General features: G+C 47.9%; 2 protein-coding genes across 2 annotated transcripts in view; one reads left to right on the forward strand and one right to left on the reverse strand.

Moving 5' to 3' along the window:
• The window catches only part of LOC144484832 (uncharacterized), a 102,259-nt gene that overhangs the window by 28,382 nt on the left and 51,691 nt on the right, over positions 1-22,186 (reverse strand). Inside the window, exon 9 of the mRNA XM_078203193.1 lies at positions 4,446-4,454. Coding sequence (XP_078059319.1) covers positions 4,446-4,454 — 9 coding nt within the window. The remainder of the gene's footprint in view (positions 1-4,445; positions 4,455-22,186) is intronic.
• Positions 13,900-21,905, forward strand: LOC144484811 (uncharacterized). The gene is made up of 3 exons (XM_078203175.1): positions 13,900-14,710; positions 16,464-16,470; positions 21,069-21,905. The coding sequence occupies exons 1-3, from the start codon at positions 14,124-14,126 to the stop codon at positions 21,903-21,905; spliced, it is 1,431 nt and encodes a 476-aa protein (XP_078059301.1). The 5' UTR covers positions 13,900-14,123.

Genomic DNA, 22,186 nt, shown 5'->3' on the forward strand with positions numbered 1-22,186 from the left:
AGATCTCATCACATGTTAGAGTTTAACATGGCTTCCTTCACCTAGTTATATTTAACTGTTAATACAGATGAAAGTGATCATTTTCATTTCTGAGGCACTCCTACAGTTTCCCACATCACAACAGTGACCACACTTCAAAATAACTTGACCGTAAAACACTTTCCAAGATCTTGTGGTCGTGCAAGAAGCTGCAGAAATGCAATTTCCTTGTTAGGAATAGTCCCCAACTTGGATACATCACACTCAGTCCGCTCATGGAGATCATTAATAAAGACTGAGTCTCAATTTTGAGTGACAACTGTCACTCCATTTCCAAATCCCCTGTGAAAATCCAAACACAATATGTTGTGAAATTATTTGTTTCAAAACAGAACGAGTTGTTGTGATTTGGAATTCACTGTCTGAAAATGGTGCAGGAAGCAAATTAAACTGGATCTTTCAAAAGGGAATTGGACAGATTCGAAATGAAATATGGGATTAATGGAAGAGCTTGTTCAAAGGGATATCATGGGTACAATGGCTGGAATGGCCTCCTTCTCTGTTCTCAGATTCATTTGCATCTGATGAAAGTGGTAAATATCTGGAACCCACTTCCGGCAAAGGGGAGAAGCAGAGATGATGGAATCTTTCCAAAAGGAAATTGGATGGGCAATTGAGGGAAATAAACCGACAGGGGTACGGGGATTGACGGGGCAATGGTTTGATTCACAGGGAACGAGCATGGACTTAATGGAGCAGATGGCCGCATTCGTGACCCTAATTCCTGACTGATCTAAAGAGAGTATAACCTGATGCGTAACCATAAAGCAAATGAAGACAGCAGCAAAGGCTGATGGTTAGAAGAGCTAACTCTGTATCAGGCTGAGTACTGTGGGAGGATCAGGCTGAAGGAGTTCTGCACTGAGGAATGGACAAAGGAGCTCATTGATTGGGGGCAGTCGCTCTGCCTCAAACAGACATTGAGTGAACATAGACCCCTGTGTGTTGTGCTCCTGAGAGAAATGCCACCCCCTGAGAGAGGCATGACTCCCTCAGCCTTTGTGACTAAAAGACAGTGATCCATATGACCATAAGATATCAGAGCAGAATTAGGCCATTTGGCCCATCGAGTCTGCTTTGCCATTCAATCATGGCTGATATGATTCTCATCCCCATTCTCCTGCCTTCTCCCCATAACCTTTGATCCCCTTATTGATCAAGAACCTATCCATCTCTGTCTTAAAGACACTCAATGACCTGACCTCCACAGCCCTTTGTGGCAATGAGTTTCACATTCGCCACCCTCCTCTCAAGAAATTCCACCTCATCTCAGTTTTAAAGGAGTGTCCCTTCACTCTGAGGTTGTGACCTCGAGTTCTAGTCTGTCCCACTAGTGGAAACATCCTCTCCACGTCCATTCTATCTCGGTCTCTCAGTATTCTGTAAGTTTCAATTAGATCCCCCCATATCCTTCTGAACTCCATCGACTATAGACCCAGACTCCTCAACTGCTCCTCATATGACAAACCCTTCATTCCTGGGATCATTCCTGTGAACCTCCTCTGGACCCCCTCCAAGGTCAGCACATCCTTCCTTAGGATGGGGCCCAAAACTGCTCACAATATTCCAAATGGGGTCTGACCAGAGCCTGATACCGCCTCAGCAGTACACCCCTGCTCTTGTTTTCTAGCCCTGTAGAAATGAATGCTAGCATTGAATTTGCCTTCGTAACTGCCAACTGAACCTGCATGTTAACCTCAAGAGAGTCCAGAACCAGGACTCCCAAGTCCCTTTGTGCTTGAGATTTCCGAAGCCTTTCACCATTTGGAAAATAGTCTACGCCTTTATTCTTCCGACCAAAGTGCATAACCTCACACTTCCCCACATTATATTCCATCTAGCACTTCTTTGCCCATTTGCCTAGCCTGTCCAAGTCATTCTGCAGCCTCCCGACTTCCTCAACACTACCAGTCCCTCTACATATCTTTGTATCATCCGCAAATTTAGAAAGGGTCAAGACCTTCAAGTTTTTAGGTGTCCAGATCACGAACAACCTGTCCTGGTCCCCCAATGCTGACACTATAGTTAAGAAAGCCCACAAATGCCTCTACTTTCTCAGAAGACTGAGGAAATTTGGCATGTCAGCTATGACTCTCACCAATTTTTACAGATGCACCACAGAAAGCATTCTTTCTGGTTGTATCATAGCTTGATATGGCTCCTGCTCTGCCCAAGGTCACAAGGAACTACAAAAGGTCGTAGTGTAGCCCAATCTATCATGTGAACTAAGCTGCCATCCTTTGACTGTCTACATTTCCCGCTGCCTCGGCAAAGCAGCCAGCATAATTCAGGACCCCACGCACCCCAGATATTCTCTCTTCCACCTTCTTCCATTGGGAAAATGATGCAAAAGCCTGAGGTCACATACCAACTGACTCAAGAACAGCTTCTTCCCTGCTGCCATCAGACTTTTGAATGGACTTACCTTGCATTAAGTTGCTCTTTCTCTATACCCGAGCTATGACTGTAACACTACATTCTGCACTCTCTCATTTCTTTCTCTATGTACGGTATGCTTTGTGCGTATGGCGCACAAGAAACAGTACTTTTCACTGTATGCTAATACATGTGACAATAATAAATCAAATCGAAACAAAATCAAATCAAATTAAATTTAGCAATTATGCCCTCATTCCATCTTCCAGATCATTAATGTGTAACAGTGCATGTTCTGTGAATATGTGACTGAAAGCACATCTCAGCCAGTGAGACCCCGAGCAGAAAAAGGTAAAGGAGATTTGCCAGTGTTGACCTGCAGGAACAACCAAAGCACAAAGAAAGGTCCCCAAGTCTGGGACTCAGAAATATTGGAACAAAAGCCTATCGGCAGGGAGCCTGATCAATTTGCCTTTTTGGTTTGATTTGATTTACTATTGTCACATGTATTAACATACAGTGAAAAGTTTTGTTTCTTGTGCGCTAAACAGACAAAACATACCATTCATAGAAAAGGAAATGAGAGAGTGCAGAATGTAGTGTTACAGTCATAGCTTGGGTGTAGAGAAAGATCAACTTAATGCAAGGGAAGTCCATTCAAAAGACTGACAGCAGCAGGGAAAAATCTGTTCTGTTGGTACGTGACCTCAGACTTTTGTATCTTTTTCCCAACGGAAGAAAGTGGAAGAGAGAATGTCCGTGGTGCGTGGGGTGCTTAATTATGCAGGCTGCTTTTCCGAGGCAGCGGGAAGTGTAGACAGAGTCAATGGATGGGAGGCTGGTTTGTGTGATGTATTGGGCTACATTCACGGCCTTTGGTAGTTCCTTGTGGTCCTGGGCAGAGCAGGAGCCAGACCAAGCTGTGATATGGTGCATCTGTAAAAGTTGGTGAGAGTCGTAGCTGACATGCCAAATTTCCTTCGTCTTCTGACAAAGTAGACGAGTTCCTTGCACTGGGTAGTATTTGAGTCCAAGCTGTGAGTTTTGTGTTTTTTAATCAGTATTTTAGCAAGTGCTGAGTAAAAAGGCAGTTTAAATGGTTTTTGAATGTTCGAAGATCATCGGCTTCCAGAAAGTTAAGAAAGGAATAGTTCATTGGTGAACCCTTCAGCATGCAGGTCAGCGGGAGCACCCCCGCACATGCGCAGCTTCCCCTCTCCCTTGGACATGCGCAGTCCCGGGCCGGGGGGAGGGGGCGATCACCGAGCGGCTTCTCGCTCTGTCCGGAGCCGCCAGCCGGTTGCCCGGAAACCTTGGCTCGAGGAGGTGCAGGGGGAAGGGAACAATGGGTGGGGGCGGGGCTCCCGGGTCCGCGCGGCGGAGATCCCACCCCCTGACCTTGATGCTGAGGGGCTGACCAATGGGAAGAGTTGGAGGACCGGAAGGACTCTGGTCCTCCAGTCAATCAGAACGCGGGCTTTGTGTGAATGAAGATTGAGCTTCAGACAGAATGAAACTTCCTTTGTGCAACATCTGTGAGTAAAACACTTTCTTTTCTCCCCCTTTCCATTTCTTTTCTCATTCTGGGGGAAATTGGGGACTTGCAGCAACTGAAGGGAAAGGAAATGAACCCAGGGAGGCTGCAGACTCTGGAAAGGTTGGCCCAGGTTTCTCTCTCTCTCTCAAACCAGAAAATGATCCATTTCTGCCCACTGTTTGCTGTCAGCCAATTTTCTATCCACGCCAATATGTTATCCCCACAGCATGAATTTTTATTTGCTGTAATAATCTTTAATGTTTCACCTCATCAAATGTCTTCTGGAAATCTAAGTAGAGCACATCCACTGATTCCATTTATCCAATTCCCAATGGGGAATTTTAGAAAATTAAACAACACATCAACTATCTCACTCTGTTAAGACCCGAGAATGAAGCCCAGCAGGACCCGAGGACTCATCAGCCCACAGCTCCAACAGTTTGCTGAGGACCACTTCCCTGGTAATTGTGTTTTTTCAGAGTTCATCCCACACTTCTGTTTTCTGATTTCCAGCTGTTTCTGAGTTTTAACTGTATCCTCTATTGTGAAGACCGAGGCAAAATACTTGTTCAATTAATTTCCCAGCTCCTTATTTTTCATTTTTCATTGCTGGACTCACTTTCTATAAGACTCTTAAGAAATGAAGTAGGGCAAGTGAATGAAGTGACAGTCGGAGAGCACTTTGTGTCCAGTGACCAGAACACTATTAGTTTTAAAATAGTTCTGGAAAAAGATAGGAGTGATCCACAGGTTAAGGCCCTAAACTGGAGCAGGGCCAATGTTGTGGGCGTTAGGCAGGATCTAGCAGATGTTGATTATGTGAGTCTGTTTGAAGAGAAAGGAATGACTGGCTAATGGGAGGCTTTTAAAAGTGTGATATCAAGAGTCCAGGAGAAGTATATTCCTGCTCAGATGAAGGGAAAGAATGGTAAAGACACAGCCATGGAGCATTAAACTTGCCTCGCAGGGCCACTCATATCAGCGCAAAGGCAGCTGCTTTGTGAGACTGCTGGCAGCACAGACAACTCAGAGATAAGCGTGTCCTGAGAAGAGAGATTCATTGTGAAGGCTCAGGGACGGTTGATAAGATGTAAGAATTCTATTATTTTAATGAACATTCTTTCCTCTCTCGTTCCCCAAAAGCTGTGAATCTCCATCCCACACACTCTCCCTCCATTCTCACTCTGCTGTATCTAATATTCACCCTCCCAATTCTCCTGAAGGTGCTGATTGAGGCTGATTGACAGATCCATGCTCACTGCTTCCTGTCCAGCAGTCAAAAATCCTAAGAATTCGGAGCTGCAGTTGGCCATTCAGCTCATCGAACTGCCTCAAACATTCATGGAGAATTGGCCGATCTACCTCAGCATCATTTCCCACACTATCCCCTAGATAGAGAGCGAATAGAGCCAACGTTTCGAGTCTGCAGAGAGGAAGGAATATTCATTAGAAACTTGAATTGTCTGTTCTAAATTTCTATGCTGCACTGACACTGATGACTTCTGTAAACTCCTTTTACAGGGTATCGAAAGAGGAATCACAGGCTGAAATCTCAAACGTCACATCTAGATCTGACAGAGTCATATTCCTTGGGACCTGAATATCATCGGCCTTTGAATCTTTGAGGAGAAATGATTGTCCGGTCTGGTGACTTGAAAAGATTTCAAACATCAGTGTGACTGGAAAAGTGCCAACACACTGCCACACTGGAGTGAGAGTGTTCCAGTGCACTGAGCTTGAACCAGTTACACAGCCTGAATAAATATCACACCATTCACAGCGGGGGTGGGGGGACTGTTCTGTGTGTGGACGAGTCTTCAACTGAAGAGAGAGGAAAGGACACCTGCACCATGGAGAAACCATGGAAATGTGGGGACTGTGGGAAGAGGTACAGATACCCATCTCAGCTGGAAGTTCATCGGCGCAGCCACACTGGGGAGAGACCATTCACCTGCTCTCAGTGTGAGAAGGGATTCACTGATTTATCCACCCTGCGGACACACCAGCGAGTTCACACTGGGGAGAGACCGTTCACCTGCTCTCAGTGTGAGAAGGGGTTCAGTCAATTAGCTAACCTGCAGAAACACCAGCGAGTTCACACTGGGGAGAAACCATTCACCTGCTCTCAGTGTGGGAAGGGATTCACTCAGTTATCCAGCCTGCAGACGCACCAGCGACTTCACACTGGGGAGAGGCCATTCACCTGCTCTCAGTGTGAGAAGGGGTTCAGTCAGTTATCCAGCCTGCAGACACACCAGCGAGTTGAGTTCACACAGGGGAGAGACCATTCACCTGCTCTCAGTGTGGGAAGGGGTTCAGAGCTTCATCCCACCTGCTGAGACACCAAAACGCTCACGAGTGATTCCAGAGGTTGGATTCTGCTGTTATTGTTTCTGCTCTCAATTACATCCAGGACTGCATTTTGTTCATTCTCACAGTTGGTCAATGGGGAGGGTCGGAGGGTTTCTTTCTGCTGGACTGGCCGGTCTCATGACTTTGCCTCCAGTGGGCTGATGCTCTTCGAGTCTTGTTGTGAATACCTGGTTTCAAATTTCACACGGATCACAGAGTGACAGGATGTTAGGAAGTTAAGAGATATTTAGTCAGCATTTCTGTTTGAAACCTCCCAAATGCCCATCCAATTTCCTTTGTAATTGTTTACTGTCTCCACTTCCTCCACCCTCGTAGGCAGCGAGTTTCAGGTCATTACCATTCACTCCATCAAAATATTCTTCCTCACATCCCCCCCTTCCTCTCTGACCCAAAACCATAAATCTGTGACCCCCTCATCCTTGTCCCGTCAGCTAATGGGAACAGCTTTTCTTTGTCCACCTTATCTAAACCTGTCAGAATCTTGTCCACCTCTATCAAATCTCCCCTCAACCTCCTTTGCTCCAAGAGGAACAACCCCAGCCTGACATTGACAATAAAGAACAAACTAACAGAATATGTTAATACCTGAAATCAAATGGGAATGTTTAATATCTGTTTTAAAGAAATCATGAATATATTGTCCCGTACAATAAAGGGATTTGAAGAACTCAGCTTGGGTGCAGTTGAATGAAATGTATCAATCTTGCATCCACCCACAGTCTAGGGGAAGTGTGGAATGTGTAGCTGGAAATCCCTCCCTAACAGCACTGTGGGTGTACTTACACCTCAGGCATTGTAGCAGTTCAGGAAGGCAGTGTTGGCGCTGATTGGGGCCGAGGCAGCTACATACAGCCACATATTCTGTTATAACTGAAGGACTGCAGATTGAATGTGAGGCATTATGGGACTGGACTATCTTGACCACGTTCCTGTGACTGCTCAGTTTCTGCAATCATGAACCATTAAAGCTGCTTGGCAAAGCCCCGACAGAGGACCTGGTGAGAATATTTACTCAGAATGAGTTAGAATTAAACTTATTCCAGGACCAGCTGGTGTTCAGTGGCTGAGATTCCTGAATCTGTAAAAAGGGGGTCTGACCAATCAACAAACAGTGATAGGTAGTCAGTTAAGAAGCATTCTCATGCATTGTTTAAATTATTTTATCATAGATTTGTGATAAGAGCTGTGAGGGACTTGTAACCCAATAGTTGTTGAATTGACGGTAAACTCCAAGTAGCACTGGACTGAAAAGGGGGTCTGACCAAGAAGTGAAGTGATCTCAGGCATTGTTTAAATTACATCATCATTGGCCAACTTCCCCTTTGTGACGTCACAGTGGAGTTCTGCCTGAATCAGCCAATAGGAATCACTCTGCTCCACGGTGACGTCTCAGGGTTCCAGTGCGCAGGCCCGGGTGCGCGGACCCGGGAGCCCCGCCCCCACCCATTGTTCCCCTCCCCCTGCACCACATCGAGCCAAGGTTTCCAGGCAACCGGCTGACGGCTCCGGCCAGAGCGAGAAGCTGCTCGGTGATCTCCCCCTCCCCCCGGCCGGGGACTGCGCATGTCCAAGGGAGGGGGAAGCTGTGAATTGCAGGGCAGGTCCCACCCCCTGACCTGAGGTGTTGACCAATGGGAAGAGTTGGAGGACCGGAAGGACTCTGGTCCTCCAGCTCATCAGAGCGCCGGCTTTGTGTGAATGAAGATTGACCTTCAGACAGAGTCAAACTCCCTCCTGCCGCCAACATCTGTGAGTGGGAAAGATTGGATTGTCCAGCCAGTCCACCATATTGGCCGTTCGCTTTGCGTGTTGGCCAGTATGGTGTGCTCCAGGCAGGGGGCGGGCAGAGGATAAGGAGTTCAAGGCGGGCTTAATGCGCGCCTTGCGGTGAGCTTTTGGAAATGTGGCCGCTGGGAGGAACGCCTTGGTCGGCGTGAAGTTTCTGTTTCAAGTGCTTGGGCTCGTGACTTGTGCAAGAACTTTTTGTTTCGGCTGGGGCTTGTTGAATGCTGCTCTCGCTGGGATTCCTGTGCCTTGAAAGGCGTGGCCCAGGTAGATGCAATCTCGGAAGACCCAAGCCAGGGAGGAGCCATTTGGGAACTATGGTTTCGGAAGGTTCAGCCGCGGAAGGTGTGAACCCATTCGGTGCAGCCCCAGTGGGTGTGATTTTGGAAGTTCTGGCCCGGAGTGGTGGACTTTGGAGGACTGTAGTTGAGCGTTGTCGACTTCGGACGGTGGAATGTTGATGGGCGAAGCTCTGGAAGGCGATGCCTCCGAAATGTTTCACAATTGTATGGTTGTTCATGGATTGTTTGTTATTGTAATATGTGGTTTTCCTGTTATGATAGTTGGTGGTTTGTTCCGGCCCCCGTCTATTTTCTTGTGTTATTTGTGGCCTGGGGGGCATCCCCCCCTGGATAAAGTCACCCCCGGGGGGTGTGACATCCACTTGGGGAAAGTTCTGGGTGGTGAAGCCCCGGATATAGTAACACCAGAGGGATTTTATTCTCCGGGAGAAAAATTGGGAAGGCAGGCCCGAACTGAGTACCCTGGAGAGACTCTCCCACCGCCCCGGCTGAAATTCCCGAAGGGATTCCGGATTGAGTAGGTTCGGGGTGGTTTCCCCATTTCCCCCCTCCGGCTGAACATCCGTAAGGTGTAACCCCCGGATATGAGTACCACTGGAGGGTTGCATCCCCCGGCAGGTGGACAAACCCAGGGGACGGTGCCCTTATGCTTCAGTGTTTATTTTCTGTTGTGTATAGTTGTAGTGTTGTGTTAATGTTTGTAGATTTGTAGATTATGATTTGTAAATGGAGGTGTATTTTGAGGGCAATGCCCTGGAAAACTGTAATTGACGATGAACCCTTCCGAAATGGAAGGTAGTAATTGATAAATGGATGGTGTTAGCCATCGGTAATGTATTTTTCATATTTGTTCTTTGTTCATTTGTAATTGTTTTGTAATATCGTGTTTGTACTAACCAACGGAAAATCTTTGCATTGTTTGTGGCCTGGGGGTATCCCCCCCCCCCCCCCCCCTGGATAGAGTGACCCCCGGGGGGTGTGACATCCAGTTGGGGAAAGTGTCCGGGGCACCCAGAGGGGTAACACCGGGGGGGTTTTGTTCTCCGGGAGAAAAATTGGGAAGGCAGGCCGAATTGAGTATCCCGGAGAGCTTTTCCCACCGCCCCAGCCGAAAATCCGGAAGGCAGTCCGGATTGAGTAGGTTCGGGGTGGTTTTCCTGTCCCCCCGCCTCCAGTCGAACATCCGTCAGGTGGAACCCCCGGACCTGAGTACCTCTGGAGGGTTGCATCCCCCGGCAGGGGAAAAACCCGGGAGGCGGTGCCCTGGAGGGCGGCGGATATGCTGCAATGTTTATTCTTGTTGTGTTGGACTAATGTTTGTCACTTTGTAGATTATGATTTGTAATTGGAGGTGTATTGAGAGGGCAATGCCCTGGAAAACTATGACCGTTAGTGAACCCTTCCGAAATAGAAGATAGTAACTGATAAATGGATGGCGTTAGCCATTGGTAATGTATTTTTTGTGTATTTGTAATTGCTTTGTATTAACGTATTTGTGATAAATAAAAAGAAACCAACATCTGTGAGTGGGAAAGATTGGATTGTCCAGCCAGTCCACCACATTGGCCGTTCGCTTTGCGTGTTGGCCAGTATAGTGTGCTCCAGGCAGGGGGCGGGCAGGCAGAGGATAAGGAGTTCAAGGCGGGCTTAATGCGCGCCTTGCGGTGAGCTTTTGGAAATGTGGCCGCTGGGAGGAACGCCTTGGTCGGCGTGAAGTTTCTGTTTCAAATGCTTGGGTTCGTGACTTGTGCAAGAACTTTTTGTTTCGGCTGGGGCTTGTTGAATGCTGCTCTCGCTGGGATTCCTGTGCCTTGAAAGGCGTGGCCCAGGTAGATGCAGTCTCGGAAGACCCAAGCCAGGGAGGAGCCATTTGGGAACTATGGTTTCGGAAGGTTCAGCCGCCGAAGGTGTGACCCCAGATGGTGCAGCCCCAGTGGGTGTGATTTTGGAAGTTTTGGCCCGGAGTGGTGGACTTTGGAGGACTGTAGTTGAGCGTTGTCGACTTCGGACGGTGGAATGTTGATGGGCGAAGCTCTGGAAGGCGATGCCTCCGAAATGTTTCACAATTGTATGGTTGTTCATGGATTGTTTGTTATTGTAATATGTGGTTTTCCTGTTATGGTAGTTGGTGGTTTGTTCCGGCCCCCGTCTATTTTCTTGTGTTATTTGTGGCTTGGGGGGCATCCCCCCCTGGATAAAGTCACCCCCGGGGGGTGTGACATCCACTTGGGGAAAGTTCTGGGTGGTGAAGCCCCGGACATAGTAACACCAGAGGGATTTTTATTCTCCGGGAGAAAAATTGGGAAGGCAGGCCCGAACTGAGTACCCTGGAGAGACTCTCCCACCGCCCCGGCTGAATTTCCGGAAGGGATTCCGGATTGAGTAGGCGGGGTGGTTTCCCCATTTCCCCCCTCCGGCTGAACATCCGTAAGGTGTAACCCCCGGATATGAGTACCACTGGAGGGTTGCATCCCCCGGCAGGTGGACAAACCCAGGGGACGGTGCCCTTATGCTTCAGTGTTTATTTTTTGTTGTGTACAGTTGTAGTGTTGTGTTAATGTTTGTCGATTTGTAGATTATGATTTGTAAATGGAGGTGTATTTTGAGGGCAATGCCCTGGAAAACTGTAATTGACGATGAACCCTTCCGAAATGGAAGGTAGTAACTGATAAATGGATGGCGTTAGCCATTGGTAATGTATTTTTTCACATTTGTTCTTTGTGTATTTGTAATTGTTTTGTATTAACGTATTTGTAATAAACAAAAAGGAACCAACATCTGTGAGTGGGAAAGATTGGATTGTCCAGCCAGTCCACCACATTGGCCGTTCGCTTTGCGTGTTGGCCAGTATAGTGTGCTCCAGGCAGGGGGCGGGCAGAGGATAAGGAGTTCAAGGCGGGCTTAATGCGCGCCTTTCGGTGAGCTTTTGGAAATGTGGCCGCTGGGAGGAACGCCTTGGTCGGCGTGAAGTTTCTGTTTCAAGTGCTTGGGTTCGTGACTTGTGCAAGAACTTTTTGTTTCGGCTGGGGCTTGTTGAATGTTGCTCTCGCTGGGATTCCTGTGCCTTGAATGGCGTGGCCCAGGTAGATGCAATCTCGGAAGACCCAAGCCAGGGAGGAGCCATTTGGGAACTATGGTTTTGGAAGGTTCAGCCGCGGAAGGTGTGACCCCAGACGGTGCAGCCCCAGTGGGTGTGATTTTGGAAGATCTGGCCCGGAGTGGTGGACTTTGGAAGACTGTAGTTGAGCTTTGTCGACTTCGGACGGTGTGATGTTGATGGGCGAAGCTCTGGAAGGCGATGCCTCTGGAATGTTTCACAATTGTATGGTTGTTCATGGATTGTTTGTTCTCGTAATATGTGGTTCTCCTGTTATATTAGTTGGTGGTTTATTCCGCCCTCCCCACCCCCGTCTATTTCCTTGCATTATTTGTGGCCTGGGGGGCATCTCCCCCCGCCCCCCCTGGATAGAGTAACCCCCGGGGGGTGTAGCATCCGGTTGGGAACGTTCTGGGTGGTGAAGCCCCGGACATAGTAACACCAGAGGGACCCCATTCTCCAGGAGAAAGTCCGGGAGAAAGTCAGGGAGTGCCCCCCACACCCCCCGCCCCCCCCCCCCCCCCCCCCCGGCAAAATGAGTACCCCGGAGAGCCTTTCCCCTCCGCCCCAGCTGAAACTCCGGAAGGGATGCCGGACGGAGTAGGTCCAGGGTGGTATCCCCTTTTCCCCCCTCCGGTCGAACATCCGTAATGTGTAACCCCGGACATTAGTACCTCTGGAGGGTTGCATCCCCCGGTAGGGGACAAACCCAGGGGGCGGTGCCCTGGAGGATAGTGGTTATGCTTCAGTGTTTATTTTTGTTGTGTTGGACTAATGTTTGTTACTTTGTAGATTATGATTTGTAAATGGAGGTGTATTTAGAGGGCAATGCCCTGGAAAACTATGACCGTTAGTGAACCCTTCCTAAATAGAAGGTAGTGACTGATAAATGGATGGCGTTAGCCATTGGTAATATATTTTTCACATTTGTGCTTTGTGTATTTTAATTGTTTTGTATTAACGTATTTGTAATAAACGAAAAGAAACCAACATCTGTGAGTAAAACACTTTCTTTTCTCCCCCTTTCCATTTCTTTTCTCATTCTGGGGGAAATTGGGGACTTGCAGCAACTGAAGGGAAAGGAAGTGAATCCAGGGAGGCTGCAGACTCTGGAAAGGTTGGCCCAGGTCTCTCTCTCTCTCTCTTAAAGACAGTGACATCCTTTGCTTCCTCAGCTTGACACATTTATTTGTTTGTCTAAAAGGATGGTCTCTTTTCTAATGTTCACAATTAAAGGGCTGGTTTCCCCAGGCGATGGCTGACATTTAAGGAGACAGTAAATTAATATAGGACAGAGATATGTCTACTGTTATTAAATGGTCCATATCAGATCATAGAAATCATAGAAACCCTACAGTACAGAAAGAGGCCATTTGGCCCATCGAGTCTGCACCAACCATAATCCCACCCAGGCCCTACCCCCATATCCCGACACATTTACCCACTAATCCCTCTAACCTATGCATGTCAGGACACTAAGGGGCAATTTTAGCATGGCCAATCAACCTCACCCGCACATCTTTGGACTGTGGGAGGAAACCGGAGCACCCGGAGGAAACCCACGCAGACACGAGGAGAATGTGCAAACTCCACACAGACAGTGACCCAAGCCGGGAATCGAACCCAGGTCCCTGGAGCTGTGAAGCAGCAGTGCTAACCACTGTGCTACCGTGCCGCCCATATATTATTTATTGTCTTGTAATAAAATATAGTTAATGTCTTTTCTTGCTGTGTAATGTAGTACCTTAGCTATATTTCCAGTCATCTCTTCCGTCAGAGTGTTGTACTATCTGGGTTTCTCTTCCTTGGGGACCAGTGAAGGCTGAAGATCATTGAATATATCATTGAGGGGACAAGGGAGTCAAGAGTTATGGGGAAAACGGAGAGAAAGTTAAGATGAGGAGGGATTTCTTCACTTGAGGATGTGGTGAAGTTTTGGCATTCTCTACCCCAGAAACCTAGTCATAAAGTATGCTCAAGCAGGGGATTGATATATTTCTAGACATTGAAGATATCAAGAGATATGGGGGAATAATCTGGCAGAGGTAAATCGGTCAGTGAGCTCATTGAATGGTTCAGCAGGCTCGATGGGCCGAATGGTCAACAGCAGCAACTATTTCTTCGGATCTGTGTCCAGGGCAGGAAGCAGTGAGCATGGGTCTGTCAATCAGCCTGAATTTACAGCTCTTGGGGAATGAGAGAGGAAAGCACATTCCATAGAAACTTGAATTGTCTGTTTTGAATTTCTATCCTGTACTGACAGTGAAATGTTTTCTAACTTGTTTTTACAGGATATTGGAAGAGGAGAAATCACTGACAGAAATCTCAGACGTGATGTGCATTTTGGACAAAATCACTCGATCCCTTGGGACATGAATATCAGAGAAATGTTTGACCGGTCTGTCAACTTCAAAAGATTCTAAACATTAGTGTGGATGGACAAGCAGCGAGACACACACACACCCGAGTGAGAGTGTTCCAGTGCACTGACTGTGGAAAGAGCTTTCACCAGTTACACAGCCTGACATCCATTCACACTGGGGAGAAAGCGCACACCTGTTTTCACGGCTTCAACAGGTTGTCTGAACTGCAGGGATACAAGGAGACTCAAAACATGGAAAAATCGTGGATATGTGTGGACTGCGGGAAGGGATACAGAGCCCCATCAGAGCTGCAAGCTCATCGACGCATTCATACGGGAGAAAGGCCATTCACCTGCTCTTGGTGTGGGAAAGGATTCACTCGGTTATCCATCCTCCAGTCACACCAGCGAGTTCACTCTGGGGAGAGACCCTTCATCTGCTCTGAGTGCGGGAAGGGATTCAGTCATTCATCCAGTCTGCAGACACACCAGCGAGGTCACACTGGGGAGAGACCATTCACCTGCTCTCACTGTGGGAAGGGATTCAGAGATTTATCCAACCTGCAGACACACCAGCGAGTTCACACTGGGGAGAGACCGTTCACCTGCTCTCAGTGTGGGAAGGGATTCACTCAGTCATCCACCCTGCAGTCACACCAGCGAGTTCACACTGGGGAGAGGCCATTCACCTGCTCTGTGTGTGAGAAGAGATTCAGTCTTTCATTCCACCTGCGGAGACACCAGCGAGTTCACACTGGGGAGAGACCGTTCGCCTGCCCTCAGTGTGGGAAGGGATTCACTCAGTTATCTAACCTGGAGACACACCAGCGAGTTCACAAGTGATCACACGGGTTGGATTCTGCTGTTGTTGTTTCTGCTCTCAATTACATCCAGGACTGCATTTTGTTCATTCTCACAGTTGGTCAATGGGGAGGGTCGGGGGGTTTCTTTCTGCTGGGCTGGCCGGTCTTATGACTTTGCCTCCAGTGGGCTGATGCTCTTTGAGTCTTGTTGCAAATACCTGGTTTCAGATTTCACACGGATCACAGTGTGATGGTGTGAGGAAGTTCAGAGCTATTTAGTCAGCATTTCTGTTTGAAACCTCCCAAATGCCCATCCAATTTCCTTTGTAATTGTTTATTGTCTCCACTTCCTCCACCCTCGTAGGCAGCGAGTTCCAGGTCATCCCATTCGCTGCATCAAAATATTCTTCCTCACATCCCCCACCCCCCCGCATCTCTGACCCAAAACTTAAATCTCTGTCCCCCTCATCCTTGTCCCATCAGCTAATGAGAACAGCTTTTCTTTGTCCACCTTATTTAACCTGTCAGAATTTTGTCCACCTCTATCAAATCTCCCCTCAACCTCCGTTGCTTCAATGGGAACAACCCCAACCTGACATCGACAATAAAGAACAAACAGAATATGTTAATCCCTGAAATCAAATGGAAATGTTGAATTTCTGTGTTAAAGATATTGTGAATATATTGTCCTGGACAATAAGGGAATTGGAATAACTCACCTTGGGTGTGGTTGAATGGAATATATCAATCTGGTATCCACCTACATTCTTGAGAAAGTCTGGAATGTGTAAATGGGATGAATAAGTTGATCATTTTCTCTTGGAAATACTTACATCCTTGTCCATGAACTTTGTTTTAAAGAAATCCACATTTAAAAGTCCGGCCACTACATGAAATATCAGCACCAGAACAGCAGGAGATAAGAAAGACAGACACTCACTTTGATCTTTTCATCAGCACATCTGAGAGTTAAGAATGTGTGACATGATTTTGGGATACGGGTGTGAGTGTGCAGATATGAATAGTTACATGTGAAAAATAGCAAGCCTAAATTCATGATGCATTGGAGCGAAGAGCGGGTCCCAGTGGTCCCCAACATCTCAGATGCCAGTCTCCAGCCAAGTCGATCCACTCCACATGATATCAAGAAACAGTTGGAGGCACTGGATACTGCTAAGGCAATGGGCCCTGATAACATTCCAGACTTGTGCTCCAGAACCTGCCGGTTCCATAGCCAAGCTCTTCCAGTACAATTGCAACACTGGCATCTACCCGGCAATGTGGAAAATTGCCCTGAACGCAAAAAGCAGGACACATCCAACCCGGCCAAATACCGCCCAATCAGTCTAGTCTTGATCATCAGTAAAGTGATGGAAGGGGTCATCGACAGCGCTATCAAGCAGCACCTGCTCAGCAATAACCTGCTCAGTGACGCCCAGTTTGGGTTTCACTAGGGTCAGCTCCGAACCTCATTACAGCCTTGGTTCAAACATGGACCAAAGAGCTGAATCCCAGAGGTGAGGCGAGAATGAAAGTCCTTGACATCAAGGCCACATTTGACCGAGTGCGGCATCAAGGAGCCCTCGCGAAACTGGAATCAATGGGTATCAGGAGGCAAACTCTCCGCTGGTTGGAATCATACCTGGTACATAGGAAGATGGTTGTGGTTTTGGAGTGTCAGTCATCTCAGCTCCAGGACATCTCTGCATGAGTCCCTCGGGGTAGTGTCCTAGACCCAACTATTTCAGCTGCATCATCAATGACCTTTCATCCATCATAAGGTTAGAAGTGGGGATGTTCGCCGATGATTGCACAATGTTCACTATTCATGACCCCTCAGACACCGAAGCTGTCCATGTTCAAATTCAACATGATCTGGACAATATTCAGGCTTGGGCTGACAAGTGGCAGTAACATTTAATGGCAGGCAATGACCATCACCAATAAGAGACAATCTAACCATCGCTCCTTGACATTCAATGGTGCAACCATCACTGAATCCCCCACTGTCAACATCCTTGGGGTCACCATTGACCAGAAACTCAACTGGATTCACCACATTAACACAGTGGCTGCAAGAGCAGATCAGAGGCGAGGAATACTGTGGAGAGTAACTCACCTCCTGACTCCGCAGAGCCTATCCACCATCTACAAGGCACAAGTCAGGAGTGTGATGGAATATTCCTCACTTTTAAAGTTTTAAAGTTTATTTATTAGTCACAAGTAAGGCTTACATTAACACTGCAACGAAGTTACTGTGAAATTCCCCTAATTGCCACAGTCCGGCGCCTGTTCGGGTCAATGCACCTAACCAGCACGTCTTTCAGAATGTGGGAGGAAACCGGAGCACCCGGAGGAAACCCACGCAGACACGGGGAGAATGTGCAAACTCCACACAGACAGTGACCCAAGCCGGGAATGGAACCCAGGCCCTGGCGCTGTGAGGCAGCGGTGTGAACCACTGCACCACCGTGCAGCCCATAGATTGGCACCACATCTACAAACATCCACTCTCTCCATCACCGCGCTCAGTAGCAGCAGTGTTTACTATCTGCACTGCAGCAATTCACCAAAGATCCTTAGACAGCACCTTCCGAACCCATGACCACTTCCATCTGGAAGGACAAGGCAGCAGATAAATGGGAACACCACCACCTGCAAGTTCCCCTCCAAGCCACTCACCATCCTGACTTGGAAATATATCGCTGTTCCTTCGCCGTCACTGGGTCAAAATCCTGGTATTCCCTCCCTAACGGCATTGTGGGTCAACCCACAGCACATGGACTGCAGCGATTCAAGAAGGCAGCTCACCACCACCTTCTCAAGGGCAACTAGGGATGGGCAATAAATGCTGGCCAGCCAGCGATGCCCATGTTCCATGAATGAATAAAAAAAAGATGAGTAGTTCGTCCTGGGAATGGTTCAGTGAAGGGTTCCCTGCTATTCGAAACCCCAGGAAGGTGCCGTCCGTGCTTCTCAGAGGCAGTGACTGTTTCTCTGTCAGCCCCAGGATTTCACATTGTCGTCCACTTCTCTTGGATCGATCACTGACTTGAAAGTGTGGAGTTGGTAGAGTTTCATTGATGAGTAAACTTGACCCGATCAGTTTCTAAAAGTTGCATGTAATCAATAAACTTTGATACAATTGACTGATTTGGTGTCTGAGTCTTTGCTTGATGGTTATATCTCTGCCAAATTCAAACCCTTTAAAAGGACAATTTGGGTTCCAGAATTGGGCAGTGTACAGCCAAATTGGAACAATGTAACAGATCAAAAATAAACATTTTTTAAACTGATAATGTCTTTGTAACAATCAGCAGCCCCAGCCTTTCCTGAGGGTTAAATGCTCTCAGTTCTGGGATTATTCTTGTGACTTTTTTTGCCCCTTCTCCAGTGCCTTTATTTCTACAGTGGTTAGCACTGCTGCCTCACAAATCCAGGGAGACGTGTTTGATTCTGGCCTTGGGTGACTGTTTGTGTGAAGTTTGCACATTTTCCCTGCAGGTGCTCCGGTTTCCACCCACAGTCCAACGATGTGCAGGTTAGATAGATTAGCTATGGCAAATATGCGGGGTTCGAGGCTCGGGTGGAATAGACCTGGCTGGGATGAACTTTTGGAGAGTCAGTACAGACTCAATTGGGCTGAATGGCCTCCTTCCGCACTGGAGGGATTCTATGATTCTAAATGGAGATCACAACTGTTGACAGTATTCCCAGTGTCGTATAATCACGCTTCTAATCAAGTCGAACATAACCTCCCTGCTGTTCGATTCTATCCCTCGAGAATGGAACTCTATATGTGGGCCTCAGACTTGAGGGAAGATGTGAAGTTCTTAGAGAGGATGCAGAGGAGATTTGCGAGAATGGCACCTCACATCCTTAAAAAGTACCTGGACCAGCACTTGGCAAGTCAGAACATTTAAGATGATGGGCCAGGTGCTGGTAAATAGGATTAGGTGGGAAGTCAGGCGTTTCTTGCATGTCGGTGCAGACTCGATGGGCTGAAGGGCCTTTTCTGCACTGTACGATTCTATGATGAGGCAATTCAGTTAGTTGGAGAGACTGGAGCAGCTGAAATTTCTCTCTTTAGATCAGTCAGACATCAGGGCTTGGAATGTGGCCATTCGGGCCACTGATTCAATGCTGGCTCTCTGCAGAGCAAACCCTTACCCGTTCTATGGACATATCCATGCTCATGCTTCCTGTCCTGGATGAGCAGAAACTGATAGCCAAGTTCCGCACACATGAGGACGGCCTCAACCGGGATCTTGGATTCCTGTCACACTATCTGTAACCCCCACAGCTTGTCTGGACTTGCAGAATCTCACTGGCTGTCCTGTCTTTAACCTGTGCTTAATGCTCCCTCCATTCACATTGTTTGTACCTTTAAGACTTGATTATCTGTAAAGACTGCATTCCAATCATTATTCTGTAAATTGAGTTTGTGTCTCTGTGTGCCCTGTTTGTGAGCATTTCTCCACTCCACCTGACGAAGTGGCAGCGCTCTGAAAGCTAGTGGTATTTGCTACCAAATAAACTTGTTGGACTTCAACCTGGTGTTGTTAAACTTCTTACTGTGTTTATCCTGTCCTGGAAACAGAGAGCTGGAAATCTCCATGCAGGCGGCCAGACAGATATATGTCTATCTGACTGGACTAACAATGTGTGGAATGTACAGACTGGGGAACAATGGGTGGGGGCGGGGCTCCCGGGTCCGCGCGCCTGAACCCGGAGACGTCACCGCGGAGCAGAGTGATTGCTATTAGCTGATTCAGGCAGGGCTCCATTGTGCCGTCACAATGACTCAGAGGGGCGTTCCCAGCACACAGTGTCCCATTGGCAGCAATGTCACTGGTTACAGAAGCAGCACACTGCGGATTGGACACCAGCTCAGCGCAGCAGGCGGTCATGCCCCGCCCCCCCCCCACGTGGGCCCCGGTTCCGCCCCCTTATTGTCTACATGCGGCAGATTGACCAATGGGAACGTGTGGAGGACCGGATGGGCGCTGGTCCTCCAGCCAATCAGAGTCCGGGACTTGTGTGCATGGCCGTATGGAGCTTCCTCCATTGTTGCTCCTCTCTCTCTGGATGAAGATTGAGCTTAAAACAGACTAATATTGTACTGTCGCTACATTATATATTTCCAGTCATTCATCTCTTGCCTATTCGAGTCTTTGGATTTCTTCTCCACAGGGATCAGTGGAGGCTGAGGGTCATTGAATATATTCCAGGGTGAGTTAGACTGATTTTTGATTGATAAAGGAGTCAAGCGCTTTGGGGAACAGGTGGAAAATGGAGAGAAAGATAAGATGTGGAGGGATTTCCTCACTCAAGGATGTGGTGACGTTTTGGAATTCTGCACCCCAGAGGACTGTGGAGCCTCAGTCATCAAGAATTTTCAAGCTGGAGATTGATAAATTTTGAGATATTGAGGACATTGGGTGATCTGGGAGATAATGTGGGAAATGGCGCTGAGGTAGATCAGCCAATTCCCAATGAATGGTTGAGGCAATGGTTGGCCATTGGGCTGAATGGCCAACTGTTGCTTCTATTTCTTATGATTTCTATGTGCTGGAGTGGAAGCAGTGAGCATGGATCTGTCAATCAGCTTCAATCAGCACCTTGAGGAGAATTGGAAGGGGTGAATATTAGATACAGCAGAGTGAGAATGGAGGGAGAGTGTGTGGGATGGAGATTCACAGCTTTTAGAACATAGAAACATGGAAAAACTACAGCACAAAATAGGCCCTTCGGCCCCACAAGTTGTGCCGAACATATCCCTACCTTTTAGGCCTACCTGTAACCCTCCATCCTATTAAGTCCCATGTACTCATCCAGGAGTCTCTTAAAAATCCCTATTGATTTTGCCTCCACCACCACTGACAGCAGCCGATTCCACTCGCCCACCACCCTCTGTGTGAAAAACTTCCCCCTAACATTTCCCCTGTACCGACCCCCCAGCAGGTATGGGGAATGAGAGAGGAAAGAATGTTCCATAGAAACTAGAATTTTCTGTTCTGAATTTCTATTCTGTTCTGACACTGATTACTCTTTAAAACTTGTTTTACAGGATATTGAAAGAGGAATCACGGGCAGAAATCTCAAAAGTCACATCGAGACATGACAGTCATATTCCTTGGGAGCTAAATATCATTGGCCTTTGAATCTAGAAGGAGAAATGATTGTACAGTCTGTCGATTTGAAAAGATTTCAAACATCACTGTGACTGGAAAAGCACCAACACACCAACAGTGTTCCAGTGCACTGACTAAAGAGCTTTAACCAGTTACACAGCCTGAATAAATATCACACCATTCGCAGCTGGGAGAGACTGTACTTGTGTTCTGTGTGTGGACAAGGCTGCAACTGAGGCAAGGACACCTGCACCATGGAGAAACCATGGAAATGTGTGGACTGTGGGAAGGGATATGGAGCACCATCTAAGCTGGAAATTCATCGGCGCAGCCATACTGGGGAGAAGCCATTCATCTGCTCTCAGTGTAAGAAGGGATTTAATCATTTATCCAGCCTACAGATGCACCAGCGAGTTCACACTGGGGAGAGGCCATTCACCTGCTCTCAGTGTGGGAAGGGATTCACTCAGTTATCCAACCTGCGGACACACCAGCGAGTTCACAGTGGGGAGAAACCATTCACCTGCTCTCAGTGTGGGGAGGGATTTACTCAGTCATCCCACCTGCAGACACACCAGCGAGTTCACACTGGGGAGAGGCCATTCACCTGCTCCCAGTGTGGGCAGGAATTCACTCAGTCATCCAACCTGCAGTCACACCAGCGAGTTCACACTGGAGAGAGGCCATTCACCTGCTCTCAGTGTGGGGAGGGATTCACTCAGTCGTCGCATCTGCGGACACACCAGCGAGTTCACACTGGGGAGAGACCATTCACCTGCTCCCAGTGTGGGCAGGAATTCACTCGGTCAGCCGACCTGCAGAGACACCAGCGAGTTCACACTGGGGAGAGGCCGTTCACCTGCTCTCAGTGTGGGAAGGGATTCACTCAGTCAGCCGACCTGCAGAGACACCAGCGAGTTCACACTGGAGAGAGGCCGTTCACCTGCTCTCAGTGTGGAAACGGATTCACTCAGTCAGCCGACCTGCGGACACACCAGCGAGTTCACACTGGGGAGAAACCATTCACCTGCTCTCAGTGTGGGAAGGGATTCACAGTTTCATCCCGGCTGCTGAGACACCAGCAAGTTCACGAGTGATTCCAGGGTTTGGATTCTGCTGTTATTGTTTCTGCTCTCAGTTGCATCCAGGATTGCATTTTGTTCATTCTCACAGTTGATCCATGGATTGGGTCAGAGGGTTTCTTTCTGCTGGACTGGCTGGTCACATGACTTTGCCTCCAGTGGGCTGATGCTCTTTGAGTCAAATGTCACAAGGATCTCAGAGTGACAGAGTGACAGGGTGACAGGGTGACAGAGTGACAGGGTGTTAAGAAGTTCAGAAATATTTAGTCAGCAGAAGACAGAGGGTAGCAGTGAAA

This window comes from Mustelus asterias, unplaced genomic scaffold (assembly GCF_964213995.1).
Source record: "Mustelus asterias unplaced genomic scaffold, sMusAst1.hap1.1 HAP1_SCAFFOLD_129, whole genome shotgun sequence".
Taxonomy (NCBI): Eukaryota; Metazoa; Chordata; class Chondrichthyes; order Carcharhiniformes; family Triakidae; genus Mustelus; species Mustelus asterias.